Genomic DNA, 20,994 nt, shown 5'->3' on the forward strand with positions numbered 1-20,994 from the left:
GAAAATCCTGCATAAATACCCTACAGCTCAGTCAAGACGGGCTCTGCAGTGGTGGAGAGGAGGAAGTTTGCCTCCAGAGAGAGAGTGTGGAGTCTGGCTCTCAGCATTCTGCCTGCCTTTCTCAGTGTTCCCAGAGGCCAGCGTTCACGGCCGAGTGCGGCACCACCGGGACGAGCAGAGGAACCTGCACTTCTTCTCTCCGGAATACGGCTGTGAGTGTCCGTCCCTCCAAACTGCTCCTCCTGTCCATCTGTCCCTATCTCCGTGCCAGCCTGTTGGGTCAGATGCGTCTGGCAGTGTGCCTGGCGGCCTTTCTGCCCGTTTAGTGTCAGGCGGTCCGGTTTGCCAGCCCAATCATGTGTCCTCTCAAATATTTGCTAATTTTTTCATAAGCAACTGTTGGCCAAGCCATATGAGGCTACTTTGTAAGTGTCTGTCTTTCCCTCTAAAGCATGTATGATATATCCTAAAGCAACTGATTCAAATGATCAACTCGTTATGAACTTCTGAAGCTGCTTAATAACAAATTGATGATTTGAATCAGCTGTGTTGGAGCAGGGAGAGATTTAAAACATGCAGGGCAGGGGGGTCCTCCAGGAGAGGGTTGAGAAACACTGTCCTAAAGGATTTATGATATGTGCCACATGCTTACATTTGTGAGCATTCAACCTGGACCCTATAGCTTCAAATCTGGCCTTCCTCCTCCTCTGTTCTGATGCAAGTTGCTCCTATTTCCAGCAAGACTTTTCCATCAGGACAAACAGGAAAATTCAAAACCCTGTTGAAAAAAATAATTTTGTATCCCGGGTTAGCTCTGTTGTCAGCAAGGCTCAGACAGGAAAAAAATATCATGCAAGAGTATCAGTGTAGTTTTTGCATGGTGATGGTTTCACGGTTCGAAAATTGAGTCAAAAGCAAAGCGACCACAATGAATGTAAAAATTATGCTCACAGGTCCTTTCAATAGAGAATGAGCCACTGAAAGAGCAAGCCTTTCTTATTGCCCAGTTACAGAAAAATTGTCATCTTGCGTAAACTACACACTGATTCACTCTCAAGAATTTTTACATGATTCCAAGGAATGGGTACACATTATATAAATGTTTACATCTTGAAGCTGAAAGTTATGCTCTGTGATGTATTTTTTTGCCCTGATATTGTTTAATGCACTTGCTTAATGAACCACTAGTTGGAATATCATGAGACTCAGCCATCAAGAAATGTAAATTTAGAGCCAGACTTCCTGAAACTTTTATATCAACATTGGAATCAGTATATATTTCTGAGGAAACAAAAATCGGTATCAACCCAGACTGTCTATGCTAATGCATCCTAGCTGTAAGAACATAAGGGGTTTTATAAGACAAATTTTAATTATATTTTTAATTCTATAACTGTCCTTTTGGTTGTGTGATTTCATTTTTTGCTGTACCTGTACATTTGTTTTAGTATGGTTTTGTTGAGGCCTTTTGATTGCTCAAACAAAAGGTCTAGTAAGATGTCATCAGTGCTAAAGGACACTACATAGAGCTTTTCAGTAACAGCTTTCAGTGCACAAGCTTTTTCTCTCACACCAAAGCTTTCTCTCTGTCTTTCCCTTTGTCTCTCTGCCAGTTCACACTCCTGTTATCACACTCTAATGCCCCCTCTTTCTCTGTGTAGCGGCTGAGGATGACTATGCCATTGACATCTTCTCCTTTGGGATCTGTGCCCTGGAGGTAAGAGATGGAACCTGGCAGACAGCAAATGGATAGTTCAATGCTGTCTGGCCACACTCTGCTGTCCCAGTGCACATCCCTGAATGTGAAGTTGGATGTCGACTCCTGTCAGCGGGCTTATCTTACAGCTTTCGCGGCTACGAGTTTGTGACTTTGCAGTGAGTGCATGCATGGGTGACATTTGAGACGATTGAGATGAGATTATGTCAGGGGGGGCAAGTCATCTCAGCCAACTATATATTTGGATCTACATCAGTAAAATAAAATAACCTATATATGAAATAACAAATATTTATCTGAAGTAAAAACCTATATTTATCAAATAACCTGTATTTATCAAAGTATAAACAATGTCCTACCTTAGTGAAGTGCAAGATGGTGCCCACCGGGCACGGCGTCAAATGCACTGACTGTTTTTTCCAAGTCCGCTTGAATGGCCTGTTCAATATTCAGCACTGTCAATGTCAGACAGTCTCTCCTGACTCATAGTGTTTCTCATGTAGGTTTTCAATCGACACAAGCAATAAAAAGTTCCTTTCGCGTGATGCGCTGCTCATTGGCACGGTCAGGAACAACTTGAAGGGGTTACCAATGTTTACTAGGCTATCACCTAGACCTGATGCTTTAAAAGGTGCTAATCGTTGACCGGGGTCGATTTCTTCCGCTGGCGTAGCGTTGAAGAGGGACAGCTCTGCGCTCGTCTCCTCTTTGGGAAATCCATAGCGTCGACAAACAAATGCCAGGCCCGCTTCAGTGTGTGTCCTAGAGCTGAGAATGTTGTTCAGTGCGATTAGGCTTTCCACGTCATTTTCCTGAAACCGACCACAGTCCAGTACACCAAAATACAATTCCTTGTAGTAACCCATAGTTGAGTCTGATCCAGTCACTGTCACTTTGCCGGACCTCCTCCATGGACGCTGTGGGCCTCGGTACTTGTTTTGAGGGCACAAGTCAACCATATGCTTCCAGAGTTTTTGAAAGTTGCTAACTGTTCCCATTGCTAGCAGAGTAGAGACTGTGCTACTAGGTAGGCTCTTGACCGCAGCATAATTTAAACTTGATGACTGTGGTGTTTTCGATAGTACATTGCATGGCATGAGAACTCGTCGCATCAGAATGCAGGGAAACAAAAACTGAAAGTCAGTTATTGATGTCAGCAGGCTGTTGGCTTGCCCACCGACTCGCACATCTTTTTCCGATATTTCACTGAGAGTGTCAACTATTGCCTCAAAGTTGTCAAGGATGCCCTTGAGTGCCTTAGTGCAACAACTCCACCTGGTGTCGCTAAGGGCTTTCAGTGTTGCAGCTTTTCCAAAAATGCCATCGCCCTGGCCCTGCATTGACTCAAAAACAGTGTGCCGTTTTGCCGAGCCCTCGATGAAGTTATAGAGCAAGGAAGCATTGGCCAGCATTGTCTTACAGCTGTAATGCTGCAGCAGACATCCACAATGCAGAGGTTAAGGACATGTAAATGACAATGTATGTACATTGCTAAAGGATTTTTGCACAAAATTTGTGAAGCAACACCACTGTAAGCTCCCCGCATGTTAGCCGCACCATCGTAGCACTGAGCTCTCAGGTTATGGATGTCAAGCTCAAGACTCACCAGAACATTCTTTAAGAGCAAAGCCAACAATTCTCCATCTCTTCAGCCAGTCCGATAAAATCCAACAAATGCTTCATGCACAACAAGATCTTTGTCAACATATCTTAACACCACTGCGACCTGCTCATGCCTGCTAATGTCTTGTGTTTCATCTGCAATGAGGGCAAAAACTCCTGCTTCACACACCTGCTGGGTAATGTGGTTTTTAACTTGACATCAGTTCATTCTGGTGTTTGCTGTGAACATAGCTAAATGATCTCTCTCGCTTCTTGAATAGCCGGTCAATTATGGGGTTATCAGTAGCTCTTAACTCCCTCAACTCTGAATAATTTCCACGATTTTCTGCCTCATCTGTTTAATTGTGACCACAAAGGGCAATGCTAGCTCGGCAACATAAGAGGCAAATTTTCTTCAGATACTGTCTGTTTTCATCAACTCTCTTTGCATGTTCACAGCTGATCTGAGAGGCAACGCTTCCAGTTTTACGTGACTGTTCATATCCTTTCAGCTTTAACACTGCAGAAATGTGCGCGCCACTTTTCTGGTGTTCTTTGAATTTTTCGGTACCTTTTTTCCAGTTGCCGCATCCAGTTGTTTGAAACGTGTCTGTCTTGCTCTCCTGGCTTCCAAATGTACGACAGGCAAAACAAAAAGCCCGATCAGCCACGGGGCTGTATTTGAGCCGCTCGTAAATTTCATACCATTCTTTCCTAAACTTTCGACCATCCTTTACTGGAAATGAAATTAATGGTTGATATGGCCCGCTCAATAAAGTTCACACAATTTTTAATGCCATGAATTGGATCTCGTTCTGATGGCTGCAGCGAATAAGTTGAAATATGGCTAACCTCTTCAAAACGCTGATTAGCTGGGGTTGAGACTGGAGCAGAAACGCTTGTAAGGCAGGTAATGGGTGCCTCCGTGACACTTGTCTGTTCAAACTGCCGTTTTTCATCGGCAGCGTCAGTTTTTGGCTTTTTAAAGAAGTAGTCATCAAGTGTGTTGGGTCATTTAGCCATTTCTAGCCATCAACCAACACGCCATTACCATATGATTAATTTCTAGAGAGAAACATTACAAGTGCAGCCAATCTGTTGATTGTTATCACTACTTGGCTGCCTCCTAGTGTCGTGGAGATCAGTCTCTTTAAATAGTATATAGTTTAAACAAATGTCAACATTCCATAATTAAAGTGAGTTCACGAACATTTTAGGGGGGCAAATGCCCCCCCCCCAAATGTCGCCCATGAGTGCATGGTTCAGACAGCCCAGCTTCCGTGTCTCTGAGAAGGATCGTGAGCACTGACTGGTTGGATGGCAGTCGTAATCGCTGGCCTGAAGGGGACACGTTTAACCAAAGCAGACTGCAGTCTGGGGACCCAGCTGTCTGTCTGTGTGCCTCAGCAGGAGGGGAGACCAGGACACACACATACATGCACACACACACACACATATACACATACACACACGCACACACACACACACACACGCGAGCGCGCACACACACACACACACATACACATACACACACGCACATACACACATACACATACACATACACACACGCACACACACACATACACATACACATACACATACACACACACACACACACACACACACATACACACACGCACACACACACACACATACACACACACACACATACACATACACACACGCACACATACACACACGCACACACACACACACACACATGCGCGCGCACACACACATACACATACATACGCACACACACATACACATACACACACACACACACACACACACACACACACACACACACACACACACATACACACATACACATACACACACACACATACACATACACACATGCACACACACACGCGCGCGCGCACACACACACCGCTGCATAAACCTACAAGCAACCTTACTGACATGACAGTCTGAAGAGCAACATAGACAGAGGTTATTTTTGTAATATGAAACTGCATTCAAAGATGTAGAAAATTAAAATTTAACAGTTCAGTGGACTTGACTAAAACAGAAAAGATAATACTGATAAAAGACTAGACAAACTAAATATTATTTGGTGTTATAAAATAATAGCAGAAACAATAAAAGACGTTCCAGTTGTAACACACAGTACAGTCCTACAGTGAAATATGTACTTTTTTACTAATAAATTATTTAAATCTAAAAAAATTCAGTGGCTGAATTGGTAAATGAAATAGGTGCCAGTCTGTTTCAGCAAGATGTTATTGTTTGATCTAGATGGCTGTGTTGGAAATCCAGGCCAATGGAGACTCTGTTGTGTCAAAGGAAGCTATAACCAGCGCTGGACAGTCACTAGAGGACCCACTCATGAGGGTACGTGACACTGTTTTCCACCCACTGGAAAGACTGTAGTAAAACACTTGAAGGGGAGTTCATATGTGTTCATAGGTGTCACTCTTCACGGATGTGTACTGCTGCGTTGATAATTTATTAATCAGTCACTTTGATGTCGGGCCAGATCTAGAAGATCACCAGCTGGCAGCTGCTCGTGAAGGTTTCAGATAAATTGAAAAACAAAAGAAGATATGTATATGTATAGTGACACAGAAAATTAAAATGTGCATGAAATAATTCAGTCAAACCTTTTTGAAAGGATTCAAGAAATGACAACACATCTCTGCATCAAAAATGACATGTCAAAGTGAATTTAGGAATTTAAATGATTCATCGATTGAAAATGAATCACGTCATTAACGTAATCACTGAGGTGGACAAGATAAAAAGAAGCAGATAACTGTGTGACTATCTGGTATGAATTAAGGTGGAGGTACCAGAGGTTTTGGTGTGAAGTTAGATATGTGATCTAGCTTTTTTTCCGATGCAGGAGTTCACCCAGTCGTGCGTGAGACATGAAGCCAAGATGAGGCCGACGGCCCACGATCTGCTCTTCCACCGTGTTCTGTTTGAGGTCCACTCACTCAAGCTCCTGGCTGCCCACTGTTTCATCAACAATCAGTGTGAGTGCCCAGTGGCTATGGGACTATCCGCATTCCCATGTCCGCGCACGCTATACATCTGTGTCACCTCTCCCTCCCGTAGAATGACTGCCTCAGAGCCATTGCACTCGTGACAGTTGAAAACTGCAAGGGTGTGAACTGCAAGTTAACCTGACACACGTTACAGCTGGACTACCACAAGACTGGGAAAACTAAGCCGTACTAACCACATGGGTTTCGTGGAATTGCCGCGTGTCAGCACCTCAGGCCTCGGCTACAATTTTCAATGAAAACTGCTGAACACTGATGTAGCCCAATAAGCAGTATGCGCTGAGCATAACCCCAGGAGACACAAAGTCACTAATGGTTTCTGACAATCGGCCAGATTATTCCTTTTGTATTAATGCACAGTCCACTGTTTGTAGTGGTAGCTACCTGAATACAGATTAAATGAACCTCGTGCTCTTGCTTCAACTGAATTAGTTCCTCATCTTCCACCTGTATTTGCGGGTTGGTGCTTTCAGCAGTGACCCTCAACCATGCCTAATATAAATTGCCCAGTAACATTTTTCATGCCTCCTTAGTAACCAGGCCTGTGGTCACATCAGAGCAGTGCTCTCATTAATGGAATTATTTTATTGTTTGAATTTATTTTAATTAACTTGTAAAGGAGTCCTGTTCTTAGTCCGCTGTCAACTCCCGTTTCTCTGTCTATCCACAGACCTTCTGCCCGAGAACTGCGTTGAGGAGAAGACAAAGTCCTTCGATCCCAACGGCATCATGGCAGAGATCGAGCACAGTGGACGCCCGGGAGTGCAGCTCAAGTGAGAGCAGGGTCACGTGGAGTTCTGTATTTAGCAGGAAACCTATTCCAGTGCAGCAGCCCCTCATCCTTCCCTCTCTGTGACCTTCAGGTATTCCCACGTCTCCCCCCTTGAGCTGGACAAGTTCCTGGAGGATGTCAAGTAAGCATGCCCCGTGCAACATGACATTAGCCTGTTTGACTGCTCATGCAGTGGTAATTCATTTGGGTAATGAGGTGAGAGATCAGGCTAAGGCAGATGGGATTGGAAGTTAGAAAGCTGACCAAAGGTCACTCACCCATGAAGGCCCTGTACAAGAAGAAGAGCAGTGCAACTGTGTGTGCTGTGAGTTCTGTGCTGTTCTCTGACAATTCTCTCCTCCCTCCTCAGGAATGGGATCTACCCTCTGATGAACTTTGCCTCTGCACGTCCCCACCCTGTTCCACGGGCCCTCTCCCTGTCCCAGGAGCCTATGGAGACGGTGAAGACCCCCACCCCAGAGCCCCAGGAGATGGAGACCAGGAGGGTGAGGATATGGCTGAGTGCAGTGGAAGGAGAGTGAGGGAACACCTGCAGGGAAACTGGTGATTGAGAGAGGAAAAAAATCATTTTCACGATATTCATTTCTTGCATGGTATTTATAGCTCACAGGGTGAGTACTGCCTCACTCGTACTCAAAGTTCCAGGCTTGAGTCGAATTCATGAAATTCTATTTACAGTGAAATTCTTGGTTATTTATGGTTTGGATTTCACTGTCTATTCCCAGAGCTGAGATAACTACACCAACCCCTACACCCATACATTTTTAACTATGTTACACATAGTTATTGCCTATTTTGTTTTGAACTACCAAAATATAATGCTCCAAACCCCAAGGGAATATTGTACTTTTAATGTAGTTAACACAGAAAAGGAACATGTGGTAGGTTGCATCTGGACACATGGATGTATCTTAAAATGAGAACTTAGCTGCTTACTTGTGTTGGCTCTTGGTGAATTGATGTTCTCGCAAGCTAACTAATAAACTGTTACACAAAGAACTTCAGTCTGGAGCGTGGTCGAAGATGAGGTAGAAACAGGTTTTATTGATGGTCTTCAATACAGCAAGACTTCATACATGAAGGTCGGCTTCAGGTACTACACGCACTAAGTCTCACTTAGAGTCTTAAGCCTTGCACACTCGTCCTCACGCTCAGTCTGTCTCTAGTGCGGCTAGGTAATTCTCGCACCCACACCTAGATATATGTACACGACTCTGGTCGTGCCACGTTGTTGTTGCGTTGCTTCTGTACTAAACAAAGAACAAAGAACATCTTATACCATCCCTGAGCTGTCCAGAGTGGTTAATTATAACTGTCCTTGCATCGCCTAGAGTCTGGCGCCTAATTGGAAAAACATTGCTTCTGAAGGTATCTCTAGATTGATAAGGAGTACACTCTGACCCAACTCCTCTTTGTCACAGACACTGACAAGGGAGGCAGAGTGGGAGAAAGTTCAGCCGGGTAGAGAACCCCTATATCACCTAAGAACAAAACCTTTATTATAAAAGAAGCTTCTAGGAACTGAGGTACCTTGGTTGTGCTGATCATCCCAAATGGTTAAACATGTCATGACTAACCTAATACTGAACTACAGCTACATGAGTGATTTCTACAGCTATATGAGTGCTCGAAATCATAGGCCTCACCGTTGGGACGGCCTTGTGCCACGTACACACTTTCAGTGTGCCTTGTGTGCATGATTAGTTCAACATAGCAGCATCTCTTGGAAAGTAGGCCACAGGTCACAACTCCGTGAGCGGCCTAAAAACTACACAGTCACATTATACACTGTGCATACTAATTCTACCAAACTAATCAGTCTACCAATATAATGAGCACTAAATAATCACCACTATTCTTCAGTCCCCCGTCTGATCATTCCCAAACTCATCAATGATCACAAAAAAGGAAAGTGATTATATGTGATAGATAAAGTGATTATATATATAAGCGAAGCGAATCTTATACTCTCAAGAGCATAGGCATCTTGCGTTTCTAGCATTAATAAAAGGAAAGGAAAGCTAATAGAAAAACGAAGTCTCAGTCAAGTTCAACGTCGTTGTCATCTGGGCCACACGTGCAGGTGTCATAGCTCTGCTGACCAAGCAGGTTACACCCTTAAAAAACAAACATATGCCCAAAATCAAAACAATAAAAGGTGTCACAATCTGAATGATCTGGGGTAACAATTCTCCCGCCCAAGATCCTAACCATGTCTCCCAGCTCCACTTCTGAGATGCTTTTAAGTGGGCCACTTGCTCGTAAATGTCTTGTACATATGTGGTGACATTAACAAACGCATCTGGTACATACGTGCAACATTCTTGTTTCAAAACTGCACATGTTCCGCCTTTATCTGCCAGAATAATGTCTAAGGCTATGCGGTTTTGCAACGTCATTTGACGCACTGAATGTAGCTCCTGATTTATCAGTGTCAATGCTCCTGCTGTATCATTAGCAATTTTGTCTAAGGCAAAAGCCATCTGCCTAATCTCATCTAATGCGACAGTAATACCATAAGTTGGAACTAATGAAGCAAAGAAACGTTGAGTTGGGGTAGCAACAGTTTCTGTGCTGTGGAACACGTCCCTCTTACCTCTATGCTTGATGTTAACCATACGCATAGCTGGTACTACATATGCCGTATAGCACGATCCTGACCATTCAGCAGGCAAATATGAATAAGCATGCTTCCCACAAACATACATTGTCCCATTTGGAGCGGCTTTGTCTTCAGCTCCTAAATTTGGCATTAAAACGAACAAGGATATTACAGCAAAATGTCCATGCCAATGCATCGCTTCCCATGGTCTTAAAGTAGAAAGACTATAGTTACATGAACTTCGTCCCAAAAACATACCCGTACCATTGTTTTCCCAACATAACATACCCTCAGGCGCATAACTCAATTTCACTCGCTCTGGGGGGCTTGATGGAATTGGTCGTGTATAGAAGGTCACGTTTCCCTCAAAGAAGGGGCTTTGTGTGTCATTATATGCTGTAGCATAGTCGGCTAATGTGAATGGAACTGATACGTATGGATATGTGTTAGAAGATGTTGGCAATAACCCACACACCCAACATGAATCTTGTCCCTTTGCCCTAGCATAGCTGTGTGCCATGGCTAGAAATGTGTTATCCCTGTGCGTATCATGATGACTGTCATAATGTGCTTGAACTTTCAAAAACAACACAAACACCACAACAAACCACATATTCATCATAGATGTTATCACACAGAATGTCAATATATCAGTTCATAGATGATCTTGAACGATGTTCCCAAAGATTCTGTCGTCGTCCCTCAGGCACTCTCGATGCTGTTTCAACTTCATGAGTCACTCTAGCGATTTCAGCAGTGTTAAGCACTGTACACAGTAACTGAAGGCCATCACTGGGATGCAGGCGATAGATGTGACGCAAACGCTCAATTGTTGTCCAAGTCTCCATCCCTGCCTTGCGTGGATGCTGCAGGCCTTTGGACCACTTATCAATTTCTTCTGGCTTGCATGCTTTGTGAGCGTAGATCATCTGATCCCCGTGCCTTTTCACCACTAGGGGCCTTAAGCGCCTTTCACTGTTGGGCTCAGAATCATCTGCAACAACCGTGCTTTCCTCGTCATCATCACTAGAGGCGCCCATTGCCATTGCTCTGAATGCATATCGTCTTTCAAACTGAACTGCTTCCTCCATTTCCGCATACGGGTAGACACTGTAGGGAGGAGCAGTGGGGCAGGCGTGAGCTCCCCTTTCAACTGTAGCTCCGCCCCTGCAGTAGGGCTCCTGCTCCTTCCCATTTTCTCTCAGTCTGCCTCTGAGCTCCGACAGCTCCTCTTCTAGCCTCTTGCATTTCACATTCTTTTCTCTTATCTCCTCAGCCAACGCCCTGACATTTTCTTTCTCGTGACTCAATTGCCTCTCAGACTCCGAAATTACTTGCTTTTCGTATCTTTTCCGCAATTGACCCAACACCACCAAAGTTAATGGCACTCTTTCTTTTTCAGGCACACGTTGCGACTTTCCCCAAGCTTTCTTAACATCATCAATTGGCCACACACCACCAGATTCAAGCTCAATCCCATACTTTTGCTCAATCTCTTTTTCAACTTGTTCCAATTTAAAAGTGGACCGCAAATACGCCGTACTCATTGCCACCATTGTCTCAAAATCAACATCGGGCGCAGCTCTCCCACCCTTCTCAGTAGTAGGAATCTGCTCCGTTTTGTCAGCACCAGGTTCAGAGTTTCCCTGAGCACCCGCCATTATCATTAATCTCAGGCTGTTGTCACACCAGTGCTAGTTCTCTCACTAGGAAAACTCAGATGTCTTTTACACACTACTCTCCTCCTCCCGGAGAGTTTCACTCCGTCGGTTGTTTGAATAGAGCTCTTTATCCAAACACCGTAAACCACAAGATATATACACACACACTCACTCGCTCACTGTCGACAGTACAAAAACACATAAAACAAATAAAACACATCAACGTCTAGACAGCTCTTCCGTTCCCTGACGGGCTTCTACAGATCTTTTTCAAACTGTAGGAATATCGCGATCTTCCGTGACAAGGCACGTGCATCCACGAATTCAAGCGTACACATACAAATGCCAATTTTCCACCAGTGTACCCTTACTCGTAGGATATCCGCTATAGCGCTCTCCCAAAGGAGCTATGCATTTAACCGGTCACTACAGACTCTTTTTCTCTGCAGTCAAGGTGCACCACACACTTTGCAGTTTGCAAATTTTCTTTCACCCTCGTGTACACATCAAACATACAATGATTACAGCTCCCTCATTGTAGGCACGTATCTTCACAGTTCTTTGTCTAACTGTTAGCCTTTACTTATAGTGTTACATGTACTCTGTAAATGCCTCGGTTCTTTCTGGAACCCAGCAAGGTAAGGAAAGGGGCTCACCAATTGTTAGAGAAGATCAACAGATGTTGAAAGCGCGCAAGTGTCTTCTCTTCACTTTCTGGCAGGATCTCTCCTTTTCCTCGTGGATCCGGGTCACGGCACCAAGTTGTTGGCTCTTGGTGAATTGATGTTCTCGCAAGCTAACTAATAAACTGTTACACAAAGAACTTCAGTCTGGAGCGTGGTCGAAGATGAGGTAGAAACAGGTTTTATTGATGGTCTTCAATACAGCAAGACTTCATACATGAAGGTCGGCTTCAGGTACTACACGCACTAAGTCTCACTTAGAGTCTTAAGCCTTGCACACTCGTCCTCACGCTCAGTCTGTCTCTAGTGCGGCTAGGTAATTCTCGCACCCACACCTAGATATATGTACACGACTCTGGTCGTGCCACGTTGTTGTTGCGTTGCTTCTGTACTAAACAAAGAACAAAGAACATCTTATACCATCCCTGAGCTGTCCAGAGTGGTTAATTATAACTGTCCTTGCATCGCCTAGAGTCTGGCGCCTAATTGGAAAAACATTGCTTCTGAAGGTATCTCTAGATTGATAAGGAGTACACTCTGACCCAACTCCTCTTTGTCACAGACACTGACAAGGGAGGCAGAGTGGGAGAAAGTTCAGCCGGGTAGAGAACCCCTATATCACCTAAGAACAAAACCTTTATTATAAAAGAAGCTTCTAGGAACTGAGGTACCTTGGTTGTGCTGATCATCCCAAATGGTTAAACATGTCATGACTAACCTAATACTGAACTACAGCTACATGAGTGATTTCTACAGCTATATGAGTGCTCGAAATCATAGGCCTCACCGTTGGGACGGCCTTGTGCCACGTACACACTTTCAGTGTGCCTTGTGTGCATGATTAGTTCAACATAGCAGCATCTCTTGGAAAGTAGGCCACAGGTCACAACTCCGTGAGCGGCCTAAAAACTACACAGTCACATTATACACTGTGCATACTAATTCTACCAAACTAATCAGTCTACCAATATAATGAGCACTAAATAATCACCACTATTCTTCACTTGCTACTGCTTGTTGGTTAACTGCAGTCGCTTGCTTTGTTCACCTTGATATATCCTGCTCCATTTCCTTTGTAACACTGTGAATACTGAAGAAAACCTTTAGAATCAGCACAGGTGAGTACAGTATAGCTTAACTCCCTTTTTGCTTTCTTGTCCTCCCATTTCAGATGTAATTTCTTTAAGGTTATGCTGTAAGAAGTGTATAGGCAATATATTTGTGCATTTAATTTTATTTCTCAACTAATGATTTGTCCACTCCTGTTGTTACCTAAATTAAAATGGATCACATCCCACTAAATATGTGTTTGTGGCAATAACTTCATTTGCGTGTATGTCTTTCATGGGTACATCATCGTATTAATGGATTTCTCCATTTTCCAGGGTATGAAAAATGTATCTCCAGTCTCCTGTACATATAACCTTCCCAGACTGAGGCCCTCTCCCACTCGAGATGTTTCATTATGTCTTTAAGCCTCGTTTTGACTGCAACATGTGTTTGTGTTGTGCTATGTGTTGCAGGTTGTCCAGATGCACTGTAATCTGGAGTCCAATGAGGAAGGGACCAGAACTCATGTGCGTTTTTCCTATCAGACTCTTTACTGTGAAAAGGAGAGTTAGCAGTTTATTTTCACTGTTCAGGTGTTGGTATCCTCCAAATGATCCAAACACTCTGAAGATGACTCAGCAGCTTTTGATATTTAATTAATCAGTAAATCAGTCCAACTTAGCATTTGCATCTATGTTTGTTTCATTCGTGCTACTGGATTTAGGAATACACATGACTGACCCTGTCCAGCTGCCTGCACCATGATTTAAACAGCGATCTATCTGTTTCTGCCTGGTTTCCACAGCTTTCTCTGTTCCTGAAGATGGACGACAAGCTCCACCGACAGCTCAGCTGTGACTTACTGCCCAGTGAGTGTTCTCCCTTGACCACCGGCCATTTGTTGCTGTAACCCTCCAATGCACGCAGGCTCACGTGACGCAGAGCAGGCAATTCAAACTGTTGTTAGCCAGTTGAGATGCTTCTCAGTGCTGATCAAAAGATTTCTAAATAGATGGTCAATGTATGTTCAGATCTTGAAAAACTCCTCACTTCATTAATAGCCGTGGTAACAGTGCCCTCTCTCGGTCACATGATAATTTGCAGCTGATTGTGTGACCCTCCTAAGCAACCCAAGTAGGGCTTGCATTTTTTGTTTTTGCTTGTGACTTTTAATTGTGTGGTGCTTATTAATGATTGCTAAATTTGGTTATTAGTAACCATAAGGTAATTTCTATGTTTTAAATTATTTTAATGGTTCAAAGTGACAATTTTTCTTTTTTGAAACAAAGCAGAAACAAATGTATGCTATATGACAGACAAGCGGTATACAAATTGGGCAATATGACTTGGGCTTGTTGTTATACAAAGTTAAGAACAATCAGAAAGTCCATAGAGTTTTGTCATTTATAAATGCACAATTTGGATATTTTACTGTGCATTGCACATCAGTAATAACCAGACAGAGGAACCAGCACGTAACTATAACGATGTAGCTTATCGTAACACTAAACATGGCATTATAAATAAGATCTCAGCTGTCATTTGTGCTCATCACAAACTAGCTGCAGAGAAAATAATGTTATAGATTACAATCTTACAGGAATTCATGCTACTCAAAAAGGGATCCCTAAGAAGTAGCAGCTACAGATGGATGTAACTTTTGTCTATAAATGATGTCCCACGTGCAGCTCTAATTCATATTTCATCTTTAAAAAGTATATCCCCTAGAAGCAGTAGGCCTTCTTTGGTATTTTGTCAATTGATTGGTTGAAACCATAAAATACAAGCTCTGGATATACATTTCTTTTCCTTCTGTTGGAAATTATTCCATTGACATCTTAATTTTCCAGTTTCCATCAATCACAGCAATAGTGGACAGGTGGTGTATAAGAAATTATTTTTCAAAAATCACCCTGTGGCTTCATTGCTCTCAGTGTTTCTAATTAATTGCCTCCTGCTCATTCTTTTTATGGATGAGTCAGGACATACTGTTGTTGAACAAGCTCAATGTGATGGATTGCACTGCAGTAACAAATCTCCTCATTATGTGCGAGGAAAAAATGAACACACCACAGAGTAAAAAGCAGTGGCAAACAGTCAGAATATCATCTTAATTAGGGATTTAGGCAAATTTGAGAGCTCTTCTGGAAAATTATTTCAAACAAAACAACTGTAAGTAACATTTAAAAGCTCTTAATATCTGTAACTTGTGCTTGAACTGAGCAGGTGATACTGTAAATGGAATTTGTTGACATTTACAACTGTGCTTTCAATAGCATGTATTTTTAGCTGGTTGAGCAGAATGGCCTTGAATGAAAGACCTTAATAGCCTTGAGTGGCCTTGAAGGAAATAAACAGAATTAGTATTGCCATGCTCTCCTCAAATCTTTTTTTGTATGTCAGTATAGCCTGCAATTTTAAATGTACAGGAGAATGACTGACTGTGTTTGAGCAGAAACGCCCACTAGTATATAGCTGTTAAAGTAGGCGTGTTCTCCTTCAGAAGTAAACATCTGGCTAGATTTAGATCTACATACTCGTGATGCTAAAGGGAAAATGGAATTATTACAACACAGAAATAAAATATTGTTCTCTGCTTCATCCACTAACTCTTCTTCCCTGTTATTCATTTATGTATTCTTCCATGCATTGGTGTAGTTTTAGAAATGTGTGCAGCCGGTAAGACATACATGCAGTGCAAGGGAAGCAGGGATAGAGAGATAATTTGCTGAATACAACCCTACATGTATATTTCTAATGTCCCGAATCTTGGTATTTTGGAGCAACAAATTTAAAAAAGAAAACAGCTCCATTTATTAATTTCACTGGCTGGTATAACAAGTGTTTCTGATTCCTCTGGGGAAAATGTCAGCAGTGACACAGATGTGGATTGTTTCAGGCATTGCAAAAATGGTTCAAGCAGTGCATTTTGACTGTGAATGGACACCTAAATGTTATCACAGTTTCCTATACAGATTTTTTGAGGAAACTGAGAATTAAACTGTGAAATCCAGGGACCCTGGTTGCCAGTACTGATTTTGTAATCTGAATCTCAATCAGTATTGACATGAAACAAGTAGAGATACAGTGGCCGGAGAAAGTATTCACACCCCTTGGAGTTTTACAACATTTTGTGTTACAACCTGATAGTTTAATGCATCTGTATGGATTTTTTCCCGTGCAATAGACAAAACATACTCAACACTAATGGAGGAAAATCATTTTATTGAAAAAGAAAAGTGAATGAAAAACATAAAAATCTAGCTCAAATATACACCCCAACATTTTGTTCTAAGTTTTGCTGAAGGGTCTCCCTGTATTTTTCTCCATCCAATTTTTCTATGATTCTGACAAGTCTACCAGTCCCTGCTGGTGAAAAGCAACCCCACAACAACATAATGCTGTCACCACCATACTTCACAGTGGGGGATGGTGTTAAACAGTGCCAGACATAGCATTTTGCACTAAGGCCAAACAACTCAATTTTGTCTCATCAGACCATGTTGTCTGAGAGGCTCCTACATGCCTTTTTGCATACCCAGATATTTATATGACGTTTTTAGGTGTTTTGTTTTTAATCAATTCATTTTTCAGCCTCCATTTTTAGCACATTGAAAGTATAGAGCAGGTTGTGTAGATGTAGTAGAAGAAAAAAAAAGGTTGTAACAACAAAATGCGGTAAAAGTCCAGGTCTGAGTGCTCTCTCTGGACACTGCATATGCTATACTGTGTGTGCACAGGGGCTACAACTGTAAACACATCCCTTTTGTATTATAACACGTGTATGTGTTTCAGCTGACAGCTCCAAGGACTTGGCTAGTGAGCTGGTTCACTATGCTTTCATCAGCGAGGTAAGTGGGACTGGGTATCGTCTTTACAATTGTTGAACAACTGTTAGACTGTAAGCAACAGAAAGAGACCCTGCTGCCATTTATCAGGGATGATAAATCTTGGTCCTTACCTTGACATCTGGTACTTACTGCAGTGTGTGTGTGTTAAAGAGCTCCCTGGCTAACCACGACAGCTCTGTCAATCTTACCACCTAATCACGGCCCAGTTTAATTGGGTATGTAAGCCACTGTCTTTCCACCTCTAATACGGAATGGCTTATGTGTGATGCTCTGGTGGATACTCGTTTTGCTAGTGGTTGATTTCCTCTGCCACTGCATTACTACACTTCATGGATTAGTAGGCCTGAAGCAATTTATGTTCGAGCATTTTACACAGGACTGTCTATTGTGTAAATTCATCTCATTTGGCTTTGAGATGCTGTGATGCCTGTGAATTTTACATCATATACATCATTTAACTTCTAAAGGTCAATGGCTGAAATTTGACTGCTTGCTTGGTGTACCCATAACAGTATGTGAATGCTGTAAGGGCTACTAAGGGATTGCTTATTGCTCTAGGTCACCAACTTTTATATGTGGTGCTGACAATTATGAATGGTGTGAATATATTTAGAGAGCCCTATCTGTCTCAACAGTGCATTTTTTACAGTCTGTAATCTACAGATTGGTTGGGGAAGGGCTGCAGGACTGGTAATGATGCCCTTATTTTCCCACAGGAGGACTGTGAGAAGCTGGCGAGGTTTCTGGAGGACGAGCTGAGCAAACACAGGGGCGGTGCACCTGGCTCCTCTGGGGCGATGTTTCCGATGCACTGATGGAGGGGAGGGCCTCAGCAGACGCAAGGCCAGTTATAGGGGCCTAGAATAGAAGATAGAGGTAGTGGGTGGAGATGGGGAGAGAGTGAGAGAGGAAGAGAAGGGGTGTGCGAAAGTTCACACGGCCAGGGTTGAGCTGCTGAATGGTGAAGTTCAGTCTCGCGTGGCGGCCACGAAGTGCGGAATGGACCAGGAAGGAGACAAAGGCAATGGAAAGAGGAGCCTCAAGAACTGTACAATATGAGGCACTTCAAGTAGGAAGACTTGGACCACACCCATCTCCAGCTATCCCGCAGTGCTGTAGAAGTGAAGTTTTCCACCTTGGTAAACCCTCCAGTTCTGGTGTGGATGTGCTTTGGGTTGCCTTGAGATCTATGCCTTTTACAAATTACCCCCTCCCTCATTACCATCAGGAGAGCCAAAACCACTCCCTGCTTGAGAGGTGTGTTTCAAAGGGAAAGATTACTGCAATGCAAAGCAAGTGAAATGGGTAGTTGGACAAACAGGACATCCATGTTTTCCTCTCAGTTCAAAAATATACCTGCTCCCCAGGCTCTTAATTATTTTATGGGTTATTTAAAAAAAACTAAGCTGTACGCAAAACTTTTAAAATCCATTGCCAGAGTTTAACTTGACAAAGTTGACAAATTCTTCAGCATACACTGTTAAAGCCTTGTTCAGATCATGGTTCCCTGTTCTATAGTCACATGATCCAGAATCAGTTCCTAGACTGTGTGCTTTGAAATGAAGGATGTTCTTACTGCATTCATGTGCTCATGAAAGTATGAGTGTTTGTGATCACAGCAATTTGCAACACTTGTCTTTTCCATTGTAGCTTTGCCCCATTAAAATTGTATAGAGCCTAGAACTTCGAAAAGTGCCTGCCATGGCAACAAAAGCACAAAAGCACATTAAAATTTTTCCATAACTGATCTACAGCACGATACTTTGCAGCTGAATGCTCAGATGGGCAATTTCATCAGTGTTAATTTAATTTTGTGTTGCACACAAAATACTCACTGTTGCAAGGACACCATTCTCTTGCTGCAGGGGAAAAAGTGCCTCCATGAGGATACAATGTTACTGAAGTCCTCGCATTCACTGCTAATATTCAGCTTCCCACCTATCAGACCTCACCCTACCACAGACCAAATGGGGAAGGGCCTATATTCAACTCAATCAGAAACATTCAACACAAAAAAATTCTGTTCTCTGCCACTGACAGCTATTCTTTACAGAATGTGATTGTGCTCTGTCTGTAAACATCAACCCCTCTCTTTGAGTGTGGTTACTGCTGAATTTCACGTTTATACAATTACCAAATTGGTTGAAAGTTTGTATGAAATCATTCCGTCCAATATAATATTGAGAATGTAAGCACACAGACAAATTCTTGTTGGGTCCTTTTTGTATGACAGGAGCTACTTTAATTAGGTAACTAAGCTTAGGTAGCTACTTAATGCTCTGAAATTGCAGTAGCTGCTGTGTTACAAGTATCGCATGTGAATTTGTCCAAAGATTGTGATTCAATCCCAAAAAGACTGATCAGTTCTTGTATACATTTAAACTTTGCTGTTAAAAGGCAGAATGTTATTAGTAATGCTGGCAGTAACCCAGAATGTAAAAGAACACACATTACAAGGATCGGTTGAGAGCTGTTAAGATTGTTTATTTGCTAATTATTGCATAAAGAGTTAGACCTGGCTACAGAGTAGAGACAGTGGGCAGCGGTGTCAAGAAGGCAAAGTCGAGGAAGACAGAAGTTTGGAACTAGACACATACTTACAACACGCTTAGACATTCACATCAATTGCTGCCTTAGGTGTGATTACTTTAAGAAGCTTCACCAAACTGTGGAACCACTGTCCCTATATAATATCGCAAAAGGTAATTGTGAGTTGAGTGTTGATTTTGGGTAGGGCGAATGCGTCATTTGAGAGAATTAGCCACGGACTTTTGGAGATGGGATATTCCTTGTCAATATTCTATAGTCTTTTCACTACGTAAATCAGTGTTAATTTAGTAACCTTACTGTTTGTGACTTTCCTGTCTATGAAGCTATAATCCCGTTAAATCTGCACTTTTTCTGGATACCCGCAACTGCCAGCGCTAATCAGCCTCTTACATTTTCATTTCTGCTTGTTTCTGACTGAATTCCCAAGCTCCTGCCAATGCATCTGCATGCTGTAAGATAAGCATCTCAAGAAGTATTGCTGTTTAAAGTGCTGCATCTTTCACTGGAACTCTGGGTGTGACGCACAACCAAGAGGAGGGGCACAGTTTACTCACTGCATACAGTCAACCCCTGGTGCATCAAGAGGCCAGATCCTCTGAGAGATTCGCTTTTGTTCAGAAAGCTGCAGCTGGTCTCAGCTGTATGCTTTCACAGAATGCCTTATAGTCAGTTACAGACAGCCATCTGTCACAGATAATAATTGATCATTGAGAGTGAATGTACAGAAGCTGAAACACAGAAATGTATTTCTGTCTACTTGTTTGCTTGCCACCGTTCCTCCCCTTTATCAGAGTCTGTTCAATGAATGTGAATTTCTTGTGATGAACAGGTTCTGCCTTGTTTTGTCTGTTCTTGTGTAAGATACTGTATAAAAATTCTATTAATCATAATAATTAAAAGCTGGTACAGATGTGTGTGCTACTGTTTTCGAGCCTTTATTTGAGTCTTAAATGTTTAGGACACATGCCTGCTCGGTTGAAACATGACGTTTTTGTTGCATACAACACTAAAGCTCTTGTATGGGGTTATATGGGGTCACAAAAAGACAAACTGGAAGGTTTCTCCTCTCCCATCCTCATCCGGTCAACTGACAATTCGGCATGACAGTGATAGATTTTGTTTGCTTTAGCATAACCCAGTAATCCACACCTTGGTTTTCTCGTTTCATATTGCCTTTTATATTTGGCTGTTGATTTTCCTCCAGTAACATTTACATTTTTTGGCTTCATGTTCTGTTAGCACATTTCAGATTTACATCACCGAAGTGCTCTCCTTTTTAAATTCAGCCACAGGCTTAACATGTTTCATTCATTATCTTGTTAAAGTGGTTGTCATTTTCTAATGTCTATTTCCTCAAAAGCTAGAAATCATTTTGGGCTTGGATGAAGAAGAGAAAACAAGTTAATGTATGGAAGCCCATTTCCATCGCAAAAGAAAGTAAAAATGATTTATC

At 42.5% G+C, this 20,994-nt stretch overlaps 1 protein-coding gene across 1 annotated transcript in view; it reads left to right on the plus strand.

Annotated features, from left to right (window-relative positions):
• LOC118772561 (nuclear receptor-binding protein 2-like) overlaps positions 1-20,439 on the plus strand; it is a 68,336-nt gene extending 47,897 nt beyond the window's left edge. The window contains exons 8-18 of the mRNA XM_036521003.1: positions 126-212; positions 1,662-1,717; positions 5,582-5,677; positions 6,189-6,321; positions 7,022-7,124; positions 7,215-7,265; positions 7,494-7,629; positions 13,614-13,667; positions 13,946-14,009; positions 16,936-16,991; positions 17,708-20,439. Of these exons, the coding sequence (XP_036376896.1) occupies positions 126-212; positions 1,662-1,717; positions 5,582-5,677; positions 6,189-6,321; positions 7,022-7,124; positions 7,215-7,265; positions 7,494-7,629; positions 13,614-13,667; positions 13,946-14,009; positions 16,936-16,991; positions 17,708-17,806 (935 nt within the window). The 3' untranslated portion in view covers positions 17,807-20,439. The remainder of the gene's footprint in view (positions 1-125; positions 213-1,661; positions 1,718-5,581; positions 5,678-6,188; positions 6,322-7,021; positions 7,125-7,214; positions 7,266-7,493; positions 7,630-13,613; positions 13,668-13,945; positions 14,010-16,935; positions 16,992-17,707) is intronic.
• The last annotated feature ends 555 nt before the right edge of the window (positions 20,440-20,994 follow it).

Source organism: Megalops cyprinoides, chromosome 2 (genome assembly GCF_013368585.1).
Source record: "Megalops cyprinoides isolate fMegCyp1 chromosome 2, fMegCyp1.pri, whole genome shotgun sequence".
NCBI lineage: Eukaryota > Metazoa > Chordata > Actinopteri > Elopiformes > Megalopidae > Megalops > Megalops cyprinoides.